Below are 15,406 nucleotides of genomic sequence, written 5' to 3'. Positions count from 1 at the left end.
GTCTAGTGTATCAGATCATCCAATAAAATCTACTTCAAATCTTGCTCCTTTTCTATCATGAGACCATCCCAATTAAAAATACCCTGCTATGCTCCATGCCCCCAATACTCCATTATTGTTTTAGCTTGCATACAGTATTGTCCTTACATATATATATATGCCTGATATGGTTGATGAAGATGGGTGACATGGATTCAGTGCTATCTTACTTATTTGATATCTCTATCTCCTTGGAGAGTCTGACTGCATGTATTTTTCTACAGAAAATTTGTAAAAGTAGGGTCTCATAATACTACCTTGAGTGGCTGGCCCCATCACCTACATGTACATAAGCAGAGAGAGAGAGAGAAGGCTTGTCCCAGATGAAACATAATAGATATCTATCTGCCTTCTCTGCATAATTAGAGGGAAGCCAGTACATGATAGCTAAGATAAATATGAGCTTATTATCAGCTGATAATATTGTTGTTTCTCTCCTTTTGTATACAGCAGCAACAAGATGAATGGAGTCAATAGCCTTTCCTTCATTTCCAAGGGAACTTTGCTCAGTCCTGGACCATCCAGGTGTTTGACAGATGATATCTGAAGCTTCAGGTGGAATTTTGCTGCCTCAGGAACTTACAAGTGTCTCATCAGTTCTATATGTACTATCTTCTTGGGTGGCTAAATTGGACTATATACCAATATGTATGTTACTAAATCCTTTCGCTGTGTCTGAAAACAGTATGCTCAGATGAGCAGTTTGAGATCACCACCATTGTTACCTGGATCCATATACACGTCTGCTTTGGGCCCTCATTCTCATCATACTTCTGTGGTGCAGTTTATGCTGGAGTAGATATATATGATGATGTCCAGAAGGGGCAATGTGTGTTTACTTTCTCTGCCTTGGCATCACTTTCCCACTGCTCCCCTCAGTGCTGAAGCAGCCTGCTTTGGAGTCAGCTGAACAGCAGTGCTGGAGATGCAGACCTGGTAGGAACATGGAAGTGAGAAGGGAAAGTCTGCCCTCTGGCCCAGCTTTGTCACAGAACTTCCTAGTTAGGTACCCACTTGGCCCTGCAAGTTGTCTTTGGCTCTACAAGTCCAAAGTAATTGAGCTGTTCAGGAAAAAAATAGGTCATAAATGTGTGAAAGGAAAATATAATCTGAAGATAAAATCATGCACAATCAATGGAGCTGGGGCTGTGAAGTTAATTTTCAGGGAAGGTTAAATGAATCAGAAAGCAGACCCTTTTGAGCATGCATTGCAATATACATTCTTTGACAGAATTTTTCCCCTAGAGGCCCCTGACCATCTGCAGACCTCCCCAGACTAAACCTAAGAGCCTTCCTGTAAATAAAGAAGGGACAGGCTCTGGAGGCAATCTGGATCTCTGTGAAAAGCCTCTTTGTTCCAGTCTGCAAGGGCTGGAAAATTCTTAGGCAGCAGAACTATGGATGCTGACAGGAACAACTCCTCCTGCTGGTTTGGCTCTCTGATGGGAGAGTAAGTGGCTGGCTCTGCTGGTGGATCTGAGACCCCATCCCTGCAGCTGAGGGAGACTGGCAAGCTTACTGAGGCATCTGGCAAATGTAAAATCTTTTGTGGTGTTTGGGGCTTGCTCTCCGTGACTGCTTTCTGCCTCTCCTGGTGTGGGAAGGTGGATAGTTTCCAGCTGAAACAGTTGATGGAAAATTCCTGCTGAGGAAGGAAAACTAGAGGCTTAACGCTGGTAAAGACTGTAGTGATGGGCTGGGGCCAAACCTAGGAAGATCAGGGCATGGGCTGGTGCCATCCCACTGTGCCTGTTGCCTGTGAGGGATGCTGGGGAGTTTCTACTGCTGTCAGGATGGGGGATGGTGAGTCAGGGATCTGCACGGCTTTCTCTGGTTGTTCCTTTCTCTCTGCAACAGGTGAAGCTCATGAAAATGTCATAGCTCAGCAACCAAACTGGCCATGGTTACTGTTTGGAGAGGATGCCCTGTGAGGAGAATGCATAGAGCACCTGAATGACTTCACCACTTATGGAAATACTCTACAAATAAAGTTATATTGTTTAGTTATAAATTTCATGCTGGAATGGTTAATCTTGAATGTGTATAGGGGAAAACACCCAGAAATTAGTATTACATTAATGATTAATGACAGATTTGGCCAAATTTGAAAGTGTATCCTAAATTTGAAAATCAATCCTTGGATTAACAGAATTTCTGACCAGTCCTGGGACTTGTAGACTTCCTCATGAATTATTGAAAAGGTTTTGTTTTCCTTCATTTTTCTTATTTGAATTTGGTAATGTTTCTTTCCTGTTGCTAGTGTTCTTGTTCCTCTGTTTCTTGGTTACTATCCTGAAAAAAAAAATCTAGGCTTTGGCTTTTGAGGAAAAAGGATGTGGAGCGGGGAAGCAGAGAAAGGCCCTTTGGAAGATTTGTGGAATTTGATAATGTTACAAGTGAGGCCAATTGCCTTTTTAAAAATTGCTATTCAAGTATTTATTTCTGAGAGAAATGGAGGAGTCTGAGGGAACCCTTACCAGCTTTTGTTCTAAGGCTCAGGGCATTCTCCCTGTTGTATTTCTCCCTCTGCTGAATACTTTATCTTCTGCAGGTGTCAGTGGAGGGTTTCATGACACACTGCTTGGCTCACTCTCTTGCCCTGAGATCTTGGTGCAGCTTTGCACTTTGCATCTTTATAAATAAATCATCAGCTTTTACAAATGAATCACCTATTGTTTGGGGTGGGCAGAGTATTTTAATGGCAACTAAGTTAAGAATTGTGATTTTTAAATGTTTGGTTTGTATTTTTGACCTGCTGTAGTTAGAACTTATGTCCAAGGAGGTATAGAGAAAAAAATAGGACAAAAAGGCTCACTGAGCTGCAGCTGTAACAGAGACCCACGTCCTTGGTGTTATTATTATTCATGACTCGTGGTGTAACTGTAGGATGGAGGAGTCGCATTCCTTGGCAGCTCAGGACTGGGCATTGCTGAAACATAGGACTGAAATGACCCAAAGCCTTTTCCTGATGAGAAATAACAAATGGAGCTATGTACTGGAGCACAGGGGAACAGCAAGCAGTCAGGATGTGAAGAAGTGTTTGTGTGCTCAGAACTCACCTAGTTTAGTACTGTACCAGCTGGATATCTCAAAGCTGTTCCTGCTCCCTGCAGAGCTTGCCACAAACACTCCTGGAAGCCAGGCAAGTCTCAGTTGCAGCACATCTACCTCAATATTGGTCAGCGTGGTGGGCTGCAGGCACCTTGTACATGCCTCTCAGAGCCTGCTGTAATACTCTTACAAAATTTTAAGAGTTCTCTCTGTTGTATTAAAAACATCTAATTGAGGCTTTGCTGGCCCTTTTTGGAAGAGATTCTTTTTGGCACTTCTTTGAGCCATTTGGGTTCAGCACTACACTGGGAGGCATCCAGAGTTTTGCTTTACTCTCCTTTTGGGAGTGGGACCTCCAGAAGCAGTCCTGCACCTCATTCCATGCTCAAAATAGCAAAGCTCTTTCTGTGGAAAAGTAAACTTTCATGATTCCTGAGGAAATAAATGCTACTGAGTAGTGCTATCTGGGGGCTTTAGTGCCATGTACATGGCAGGGGGGGGGGATACACTTAAAAAAAAAAAAGGCTTCTAAGGTTATTTAAGAACAAGTTAGCGAATGTAACAGATTAAACAGGAGTAAAAGCATTTCTCCTGGCCTCTACCACCCACTTGGCTGAGGGCAGGTTGAGAAGCAGGACTGGATGCCTTGAGAGGGCAGAAATGCACTAAGGGACAGGACACAGGTGCCTGGGACTGCAGGGTCCCTGGCTCAGATGGGATGTCTGTGTGCTCATTGAATCCCACCCAGAGACACCAAGGAACGTCTTGGGGAGTTAAGTACACACAAATGGTTTAAGCAAACAGCAGTGAAGGAAGGGGTGAGTCTGCAGGGCTTTTTCCCAGGGACTGTGCTTTTGTATTTAGTAACTTGAGCAGAGCTGTGCTGCATCCCAAGATGAAATGCACTTGCTGAAACCAGTTTTGTACTGCACTTTGCTTCTTCGCATCCCCATCAGGACTTTTTCTGGTTTGGTGCTGACACAGTATTGCTAGATGGTGATTGCCACTTGAGGGATAGTACAGATGATTTTATATTTCATAACAAATGTATCACGGGATTTGCTAAAATGAAGACTCGTTCCCAGCTAGCTTTCCCAGTCATACAATTTTGCTTGCTGTTGTCTTTTTTCTTCATGTTTGTGGCATCATATTCCAGACTAGATTTAAACTGTGAATTTGCCAGAACTTAGATACATTTTTATTTTAAATATACATTGGTCCTTTTAACAAAAGTTACACCATTTGTCAGATCATATTCACAGAGTTTTAAAATACGCTTTCATTCCTGATTCTAGATATAAGCTGTATGGTTGAGAAACTTTGTTGCTCTGTGTTTATATTCGGTCGAGCTCAATGGCACCTGATCGTGATAGAGTGAGCTCTTTGCTACTTCTGTGCCAGAAATAATACCTGTATACCTGGGACAGATCATCCTGTACCTGATAAATGTTTTTTTAGATGAGTCCATAAGTGCTTGAAGTGTAAGAGTTTGGATATTATGTAAGAAGTATGTTCTAATGGCAAAGTATTTTGGACACTCTTAAGAAGACTCTTGCTCTCACATGGTTGGAAATTTCCCTTGAAATGCTACTAAGGCTTTATTTTCTGAAATGCAAAGTCCACATACGAGCTCTCTCCCAGCAAGGACAAACTCCAGCATTGCTCCCATTTCAAAGGTTTGGCTTCTGCAAGTAACTTCCAGTTAGATACATCAGTAATATATTAAGGAGGTTTGTTGCTCTCTGATTTTCTTCTGACAGTAACTCCAAAAAAGGGGCTTTTTCATAGTAAGAAAATTGTTTCAATCCTCTTTTCATTCAGTTTTGTGGTCTCTTCATTTCAGTGATTAAGGACTTGGCAGGGCTGGACTTCTTTTTTGGTTTGGACGATAGCTTTGGTTTGGAACATCCCAAAATAAATTACATCCAAAAGTTTCCTCTTTGTCTGCTGTGATTTCAAAGTGATTTTCATGGCTCAGTTCAGGGCTGCCTAATACAAGAAAATGGAAGAATAATTACTGCCTGCAGAGCTTCTAGCACAGCAGTTATTTAAGTAGCTGCAAAATAATTTAAGGTACAGGCAAATTTCTTGTTCCCTGAAGAACTGTGTGCTTTGAGCCAAACAATTTTCCTTGAACTAGGCACATAGTTCCTGTGGCAGTCAGGCAGCAGGCACAGCCCCAGTGTGCCAGCAGTATTAGCAAGGGCACCACTGGCATTTCTGCCTGTCTGAAGTGCAAAGCTCACCCCCACCAACACTGCCCTGTGTGCTGGGTGTTGTGGCTCCCCATCACTTCTGGAAATCTTATCATTTCAAACCCCCCACTGAATTTAAAAAAAATATATATATATATATATATATATATAAAAATATTAGGGTACTTTTCCCTCTGGAAAACCCACAGCACTGACTAAGTTCAGACCACAACCTTGGCCCTGGCTGTGCAAAGCAGACAGAAGGCTGCCCTAATGGAGCAGCCAAGATTTCCTGCTCATGTAGGGGAAATTTCACAATAGACATTCCAGCACACGGCCAGCTAAATGGTGGCATGTGGAGAAGTGAGACTCTGTCCTGAGTCTCACTTGGGGCAGTCCCACTGCTGTCCAGTGCAGGAGGAACTTGGGAGGGGGATGAGAGGCTTCATCAAGACTTAAAGCATTAGCTGAAATACATTGGACTGAATCATAAGTTACCTCATTCAGGCTGACTCCTCGTAAAGTGCATGTGAAAATGCAAAGTGACCAAGAGGGAGTTTACTTAGGCAATGTGGAGATCTACAAGTGGGCTTTGTCAGATGCTACAGCTTGCAGAGCACCTCCTGTTTTACAGGCATAGCCACAGAACACCAGGCGCCAAAAAACAAACTTGTAACTGAAGTCTTTGGTGGGTATGAAACTTCATTTGCATAATTTATCTTGTTGACTAAAAAGGCTATTCATTTGCTCAGAATTAAATTAATTTCTGTACACACCTTTAAATCTGACCTGTTCAGATCTAGTGCTATCACAGTGACTTTATTTGTCTTAGTTAAAAGCCAAAATCTCTGTCATTTCAGGGAAAGAAAAAGCCACTTAGTGGTAGTAATTAAAAATCATTTAAGCTTTCAGCACATTAGCACCTACATGTTATGGAAATAGGAGGATGGTGGCAGTCTTGCAAGCTCATATACAGTTAGTTAAGAGAGGGGCTTTCTAGAGGATCTCAGGGGACACTTGTAGTGGCAAATATGGCAAAACCTGGCCAGGCCTTCTTGCCATAGGTTGTGCATCTGTGGTCAGAAAGCCAAATGTGCAAGAATTTGCTCAGAGCAGTGGGAGCACTGCTACACATCTTCTGGACTGCTGTGATCTTGCATCTGGAGGGTTCAATGCTGAACCATTTCAAGCCTGGCATCTGTCTCAGTCCCAATAATTACCTGTGTCCTTATGTGATTCAGAGAGGCAAAAGCCACAGGATGTTAAGTCTAAGCTATGGGGGAATTTAGTTGGATGGAAAGTGTTTAGTGGATGGCAAAATGGGACAGCCACAGCACAGGTTTTTGCTGGTGCCTTTGGTGTCCCAGGGGGTGCCATTATCCCACTAAAGACCTTAATGAGTTGTGTTTTCCAGCAGAGAGACATGTTATTAACACTTAGGCAATTTTCCATGTAAAACCTTAAATTCTAATTAGGGAACATCTTAAGGGGTCAAGTACAAAACATCCACATGGATAATTTAATCAGAAACAGCAAAGAAAAGGTGACATACCTAATTGATCTAAAGTGAGGGTAATAAATGTAAAAAGGAATGAGAATTTGTGAACACTTGTTTTGTTTCATTTCCCCAGATTTGGTGTGTAGTCATTCCATATTGGGAGCATTCATGGAGTACTAAGGAGCTACTATTTAATTTTAGCAAGAATAAACTGTGTCTTCTCCCACTGCCTACCCTTAAAAGAAACATCCTTTACACTGATTATTTTTACAGACTGGTGAGATCTTTAATTTTAAAGGGTTTCCAAGTTGTCTTTGTCCAATTATCATACTATTTCATTCAATAATGTGCTCATGATGGAAGGTGCTAATTTTTTCCCCACTACAAAGAGTGAAACAAGTTACTGAAATGAAGCAAGTTACCCAAGTTTCTATGTTGTGTTAACATAGGAATTCTGCTTCTTTGCCTAATCCCTAACTGATAAACTTGACAAAAAAGTGTACATAATCTATAATTGTACAAGCATTAGGCATTTGTGTGTCTAGCCACTGAACAAACCCATGCCAATATATTGCACAGGCTATTCAAATGGGAATGGAACAGCACTGAAATATATCCAGGAGTGAGAGAAATAAACAGAAAAAGGGAATAAATAAACAGAAATCAACTTTTGTTAGGAGTGACTTTGACATGGACTAGGTAGACAAAACAAATTTTTTTCCTGCTGAAGACCAAGGACAAGGAGTACAAGTTTCAGGCCCAACAGCATAAACAATGGTGGACTGAAGAGAGAAAACAAGAAGGATGGGACCTCACAACCTGAAGCTGTAATTGGACAATTAAACCCCAATATGCAAATGGACCAAAACTCATAAAAGTGTGAGACCTTGTGACCAGGGTCCATTTTGTGACCATTTTAAGTCCACCTTGAGTGTAGCCCTGGCCAGGCTCTTGTCCTGCCTAAGGTGTACCCTTAAAGGCTTTTCAATAAATACCTACTTTATTCTCTTAGCTCTGTTGTCTCTGTTCCAGGTCAGCCTTCCCAGCGCATCACCTGTCTTGCACAGGCATCTCTGTTGTTGATAGTTTTCTTTTTTCAATCCTCTGCTGCACTTAAGAAAGTTATGTTGGGAGGGTAAATTGATTATTATAATTGTTCATTAATGCACTCTTATTTAATGTACTTTGAGAGGTTGTATTCTTCAGAATGATGATAAATTATGGTAACTTGAATTAATGTCACTGCAGCTAAAGGGATGTAAGCATTTCTATTAATATGGAGCACTTTTCTGGGGTTTTGTAATGAAGCTAAAAAATTGCTGAAACTTAAGGCACAAGTTTCCAGTATATTTTATGCACACAATATTCCCTTGAATCTGATCTAATCGATAGATATATCCAACCTGATAAGATATAAATAGAGTGGAAAGAATCTACTGAAGATACGGATTCCAACTTGTAGAAATGGAAGTATACAAGGGGAATACACTGCTTTCTCTTTAGGTTAAAGCAGGTGGACCTGTGGTGGTACATGTGACAGGCATTTTGCTCAAAGGGCATCTTGCACCCTGGGCTGGTGTCTTTATCAGGATTCCTACTGCCCTCTGCCCCAGTCCATTCTCTGCACCTAGTAGCTCCTGCTACATGGTTAACTTGGTGTAGCAAAACAGTGTTGAATATATTAAGCCATGTTTATATTCTTGGAGGAGCTCACAAGGAGCTTGCACACAAAGGCAGCTGACCTGGGAATAAAAACAAACAATTTAACATTAAAATCAGATCCCATCCTAAAAGGTTAGATGTACAAAATGCTGGCCCACCTTTAGAAATTGTGTTGACTTTGGCTATTTTAGTGTGAGATGCTTGAACCACAAAGGTAACTCCAAAGATTTTAAATTATGGAAAAAGAAAGGATGAGAAACCAGCTAACTATGGTATCCAGAGGTACTGAAGTTTTTCAAAGGTACTGCCAAAGAGATTGCAGATAAAACTGATCCAAGCATTCAGAAAACTTGGTCATTTTTCTCACAAGAGGAACATACAGATAGTGAATATTTATTTAATTTTTTTAATATATATTTTTCTCCTTGGATTAGAGATAATGAAAATGTTAATGTAGTTGTACTCACTGGTTAGTGCACCAAAGTCAGCACTGAAGCACTTGATTTCTGATGCGAGTTCTACAGGGAAAAAAAAAGTGTGCTGAGTAACAGCTTGCCTGATCTGATAACTGAGATTGACAACATGATGGGCTATGCAGAAAGAGGCAATAAAGATGCTCTACTTACAAAGCAATCTATCTGGTATCTCCTGTCTTCCTGAATATGAAATGGTTTTCTGAAATCATGACAAAACATTGATGAAGGGGCACATGTATTATTATAGCTGTCAATCTCAAGGTAATGAGATACACAAAAATCCTAGTTGTATTGTAATCCTGTCAATTATGAGTGTACTCTAAAAACAGAAATGCTAAGAACAAAGAAAAGAGAAGGAGACAGGTAAGATGAGCTCAGAGCCTCACAACAGCATTGTCTTCATGCACCAAGGAATAAAGTATTTATTTACTTTGGTCAAAGTTCAAGGGCCTCACATCTTCTCAGCCCCTTTCTTCTCTGTATTCCCTTTAATGTTTTAAAACATCAAGGGGTTAATGGACTATTCCTTTATTTTCCTATTTTATTCTGTATATACAGAAAAGTAACCTGTGCCACACAATCCACATGATATTAATGGTCAGTAGGTATTTGTCAGTGAATGTAGGCTTTAGAAATGCAACTGAGTGGAGACTGTTGTTTGACTTTAAAAGTGTGCTAGTCAGCATTTGCTAATTCTGCCAATCACTGGAATAAAAAATTAGAGACCTAAAGCATATACATGTACAGAATATTAAAGGTTGGGTTATTTTCATTTTTTCTCCCCTGATGGAGATATGCCTAAAGACTCTATTAAAATTATACATTATGTATATATAATTGTATATATATAAATTATAGCCGTTGCATGAGAAGCCTATAGTCTAAACAACTAGTTCAGAAAAGTCAGGCTTTGATCACAGTAGAGTGAGGATGGCTCTGGAGAGAGGCATGTTTGAAACACACCAGTAAGAAATTAACCTGCTTCCTTGAGATAGTGTGCAGTCTCATTATTCTATTACCCTTCTGTTGGCACTTTGCAGTTTGAAGAAACATAATGATGCTACTTCTGTCTAAAAGGGGGGGGGGGAGGGGGGAGAAAAGGAAAAAAAGATGAAATGCAATAAAGTTAAACTGAAATGTGTATCTTTTTGAGAAATAATTTGTAGGTGCTTTCAGAGCAAGTCTGTAAAAATTGGGACCTTAGACACAGTGATTTGAAATGGGATATACCAGCTCTCCTGTCCTGCTTATCAGTTTGACTGCAGCTTTTACCGATCGAAGTTACTGCTACCTGATAGGTGTCTTGGGCAACCTCTGTGAAAGGAGCAATCCCCTCAGTGCAGCCCACAAAAGAAAGGGCTTCTTTTTCACTTAGCATTTCCCTGCATAAGGCAAGGCAATGCAGTTCTTTGGGATGCCTATCCCTGCACTGCTCCTGGGTACCCAGCAGTGGGAAGTGACAATCTCCATCTGTGCTGACTCCTGAGTGGGCACTGGGGACACGGGGATGTATATCTTTCAAGCTGGGTCTGGATTGTGAGTTTCCAGTGTCTGGGTTTTTTTCCTTACTGGGCATTGAAAATCCAGCACGTAGAAGGAATGCATGGGATGGGGCAGAGAAGCCAGTCAAGAGCAGTAGGGAAAAAATTAAGCTCCTCTAACCACAAACATTATGTTTGCAGTACAGGTTTTTCAGTGTAATGTAAATAAATAGGCATAAACACAAACCATACCTTTCCAATAAATCCAGAGTACTGCTCAGTGCTGCCTTAAAGTTAGACACTGGTAGCTGTCAATGTCCATGTTTTTATAGTGTTTTTCATCTATGAGCTGCAATTCTCAATAGATTCACAATTCCAGTCATCAAAAATTTTTGACACATTATAATTATCCATTTATAAGTAAGAACCATTAATGAGTTCATGCAGTGGTTTGGATTAAGCAGATCAAGGATGAATTAACTAATTTGCACTGAATCACCAAGGAAATCCATGGAATGATCCAAACTAGGCATCTTCATTTTTAGGCTTCTTTGAAATGCAAAAATATGGCACACTATCAGCCAGGCCTTCCATCCTGCAACACAGAAGCAAAAGACCCAGGCCCTGGTCCACATGTACTGCACCAATCAAAGGCTGAGGAAAAATATGTTAAATGCAGTTAGAATTACGATAATAATAATTTACAGGTACCAGGTTTTGTTTCTTTGAGGTATCTCTTTTTTCCTTGGGGGAAATAGTAAAGTAAGGGTAAATATCAAAGTTAGGTTAGGCTAACATGCTCATAGTCATTGTTTACTCTTGTTATCTGTAGTGCCAGTAAACCCATGAGCTGTGTACTGGCAAGAAAAAAGACTTTTGAAGACAAATCTTCCTTGTTTCACATTGCTACCAATTTCTGTTCACCTGGAGATGCAGAATAAGTATGTTGCCAAGCCAGGTCTTCCTCCTTTCTGCTAGCTAATAAATTCTGCACCTCCTTTCCTGCAGATCGCTGGCCTTTCTTATTTAGGTGGTGAAGGATTCGGTGTTGGCAATGTATCTAACCTTGAAAACATTTTGGGCTGCATGGCCTGAGGCCTGCTAGGTAACACCGAAGAATTACTCAGCCATAGTTTTTCTCTGATACTGCTGAAACTGCAGACTAACGCTTATGGAGATAAATAAATACAGCCGCGTGTTCTGCAGCCCCACAGTACAGGTGAGCACGGGTTATTGGCCTGTGCAAACACGAACAAGTTCATCCCCAGATTGCAAATGTGGCAATAAATTAATTAGCGTCAGCTAAATATTTTACCAGCATTTATGTCTGTTCATACATCAAAAATGATTACAGACACCCAGCATCAGCACATTTTTATCGATCCATAACTGTTCCTTTCTTGCCCGGCCGAAAGCCACCCGGGAGCTGTCCCTGCCGGGATGAGCCCGGACACCTGCCCGAGGCAGGCGGGTTCGGGAGAGTTGTTTCCGGCTGTTGGTAAATTTCCTAAGCGCTTCTCAAATTTTGTCACACTTCCTGACTCCGGCGTCCACGGGACACCGCGGGACGCTTCTGCACCTCCGGAGTGCGGTGGGACCGCGTTTATTGGGGAGGGGAAGGAGCGGCGGGAGCGGCTCGGGGAGCTCACAGGTGCTCACAGGGCGGGCAGGCCCGGGGGAGGAGCGGAGCAGAGCGGGACGGCACTGCACTACTGCCTCGGGCGGGGCCCTGGGAGGAGCGGGGCTGGGACCCGCTCCGCCCTCCCCTCCTTTCCCTTCCCTTCCCCTCCTCTCTGTTCCCTTCCCCTCCCTCCCCTCGGCGCCGGCCCGGCCCCTGCCCGCCCCTCGCTGGAGAAGGGGCCGCGGCCGGGGCGGCCCTCCCGCCCCCTCAGCGCTGGCCCGGCCGACAAAGGGGCCGCCCGAGGGAGGGGCCGCGAGGGGCGGGGACCAGGGGGAGGAGAAGGGGGAGGACGGACGGACAGACGGCGGCAGCTCGCACGGAAAGTTGTGGGTCCGCCAGCGCAGCGCCGCGGGAGTCGCTGCCGGGGCCGGGGAGCGAGGAGGAGCCGGGCCGGGCCGTGCCCGAGGTGAGTGCCGGCCGGGGAGAGCCGCTGCCGGGAGTGGGGCGGCTCCGCGGGGAGGCGGCGGCAGCGGGAGGGGCTCGGCGCGGAAAGTTTGTTGGGCGGCCCCGGTGCCGCGGCGGGGCGGGCGCACCTGCGGGCCGGACGGGGCGAGGAGCGGCCCCGCCGTAGGGGGCCCGAGGGCGCCGCTGCTGCGGCCGCGTTCCCCGCGGGGAGGAGGTGCCGGCACGCCCGGCCCGCTGCCGGGTCAAAATCCCCGCCGGGGGAGCGGGGGCGGCCGTGCCCGGGGCCTGCCCCCGAGGCTCCGCTTCCCCCGCCCGGCAGAGGGGCTGGGGGCTGCTCCCACACGTGGCCGTGGCGCCCCGGGCAGCGCCTCTGCTGTGTGCGCCCCTTTGCCGCGGGCACACGCCCCGGCCGTGCCCCCCCTCCCCTCCCCGGGGCTGCCCCGCTCGGGGCCGGGGGTGGCGGCGCTGATGCGGCGAGGGCCGTGTCCTGCCCCTCGGGGGTCAGGCTGGGCACCGGGCGCCCTGTGCCCAAGGGCGAGCGGAGCTTGGCTTTCGCGGCTGAGGATTCAGCTGTGCTGCTGCACCTCCAGGGCCCTCCCCCTTTGATACGCCCCCGTAGGGTGTCCCGCAAAGAGGACACAGCCAGCGGCCCGTCGGGTGCCCCGCCACTGGCGTGGGCACGGCCAGCCAGCCTCCATCCCTCCAATCCCTTGCGGAGTCACAGCTGGAGTTACAGCCCGTGGAGTTACCGTGCCTTTCTGCTCCTGTCCTGTGCTGTAGGTGCTGAGCCGTGCCCCTCCATGGGAGCATTCTCCCGAAGGATTTAGGGGCACACCGGAGCCCAGAGCATGGCCCGTGTCTCCGAGGCGGAGGAGGGACCTGGCGGGGGACACAGCGAGTTCAGCGACATCATCAAGTCCAGATCAGGTAAACTGTCGAGGGGAACGGTGTTCTCCTCTTTTCTCCTCTACTCATAACTTCTGACATCAGCTCACGTTTTTAAACAGCACCTTTGTCCAGCTGTTTTTTTGGGCGTATGTTGGTGGTACAGCGAGTGACTGAGGCTGTTCATGCAGCTCCCCCACTGTTACCGTGCAATAGTAATTGTAGGTCTCAGGGTTTGCTGTTTGTTTTGGGTTTTTTTGTCAGTGTTAGTCAAGTATGTTTATTTGGGATCCACTTCTGGCATCATAATTAGCTCTACTTTTGTAAATTGCCACGTGCCTAAAGTGCTCTTATGCAAGCCAGTGTTAGTAGCTTTCCTGTTTATTCACATACTGAAAATGGCAACTGTGGCTGCAACATTGTACCTCTTGAAAGTGCATCGCGGTAGTGCTCGTGCAGTGAATTACTGTGCTTCCTCCTTAATGTAAAACAGTTGTCTAAGGCTACTCACTCAGGCATTTCCTCCAGCAAAACCTTCATGTAACAGATCTGGAGGTTATTGGGAAAATATGGGTTTTGTTTGGTTGTGTTGGGGTCTCCTGAGGCTCTGATGGATGTTGGGGTGGGTGATGAGGTCAATTTAGCAGCAGGAGAACAGAGGTTTTGGAGGGACAGCTGTGAGTTGTTTAGACCTTGGTAGAAATTTGTGCTCCATTCAGAGACTGGATGCTCAGTTCCTCAAACTCACAGGCTCCCTTTTCTTTCTTATGTGCAAAATGCTCCTGTTATCAAAAGATTTTCATGTGATATCTAGCAAACCTAACAGTGGATTGTTTTGTGGTGTTGGTTTTTTTTTTTTTTTAATATTTTATTTTTAATTTTCTGCATGTTAAAAACCATAGGTCTTCAGCTGGTTGTGATTTGATATGTCAGATTACGTAGGATGTGGGTTTGATGTGGTTCTCATTGGTGTTTGAGTACTTTGTTTCTTAGGCCTTTGATTTCTGAGTCTTCCTCTTCTGGAAGAGCAGTTTAGGAAACAGGTGCTTGTAGGTTTTTCATCTTGAATTCTGTAGTGTTGGTTTGTTTTCCCTCTACTCTGGACCCTCATTTGATTGTAAGTGTGTAGTCAGTATCTCTGTGGGCTTTGAGCGTGGGGATACTTTGCAGGCAACTTGTACCCATGTATGTATGTAAGTACTACAGTTTTATAAGATGTGTGAGGAAACATGGACGTATTGGAGGTTTTTCATGGATGAACAAATTGTACAGTAAGTTTTGTTGTTTTGATTAAGGCAGATGATTGTAAATTTCCTGTTACAACCACCTTCAATTTCTTCAGTGTATGAGAAAATGATGAAAATTCAAATACAAGGCTAAAAGACTTGTGCACTAAATGAAAAATAGTGAATGATGACCGATCTTAAATAATTTTTTCCCAACTGTTATGCTGGTTTGGATCTGGATGTATGATTTCTTCAAATAAAAGAAAGAAATTACTGTACTATTGTAGCTCACATCTGAACCATCTACCACAAGTAAATCTGTGTGAGGGTTTTCCTAATGAAAGGAATGGAGTTTCCTGAGCACGAGTGACAACAAATTAGAGGCTAGTTGTCAGGATTGAGGAGAAGAGATTTTAATTTTCCTAGATATTTTGGAAAGAGAATGCTAATTTTGATACTTACAAAGGAAAGCTGAGGGGGGTTTTTGCTGTGAAGGCTTCTCCAGTCTAAATGACTTGAGATACACTAGAAGTGTTATAAATTTTTAATATTCGGGGTAGCTAAGGCATCTGTATGGCTTTTGGGGCTCAAGAGATCAGAAAAAAACAATCATTTGCTGTCAAAGAAAATAGGCTGTTCTGTTTTTTGCTGCTCTGTAAGTTCTTAGCATCAATGATGTGGGAAGTCTCTTAACACATTGGTTAGGGAGCACATGCAAATGTGCATTTAATATTTTCACTTAATAAATAAAATACAAAAAACACAGTGGGTGGAAAATTGTCTAAGTAATGTAATATGTGGTCAAGT

General features: G+C 44.0%; 1 protein-coding gene across 2 annotated transcripts in view; it reads left to right on the top strand.

Annotated features, from left to right (window-relative positions):
* Nucleotides 1-13,265: 13,265 nt before the first annotated feature.
* UTRN (utrophin) overlaps nt 13,266-15,406 on the top strand; it is a gene marked incomplete at its 3' end in the record, with an annotated part of 340,309 nt that continues 338,168 nt past the window's right edge. For both annotated transcript variants that reach the window (XM_083856272.1, XM_083856275.1), the window contains exon 1: nt 13,266-13,415. In XM_083856272.1, coding sequence (XP_083712398.1) covers nt 13,337-13,415 — 79 coding nt within the window. In that variant the 5' untranslated portion in view covers nt 13,266-13,336. The remainder of the gene's footprint in view (nt 13,416-15,406) is intronic.

Source organism: Zosterops lateralis (assembly GCF_965231275.1).
Source record: "Zosterops lateralis genome assembly, chromosome: 3".
Lineage (NCBI taxonomy): Eukaryota > Metazoa > Chordata > Aves > Passeriformes > Zosteropidae > Zosterops > Zosterops lateralis.
Note: the sequence above shows the minus strand (reverse complement) of the source record. Positions and strands in the feature narration are given on the sequence as shown.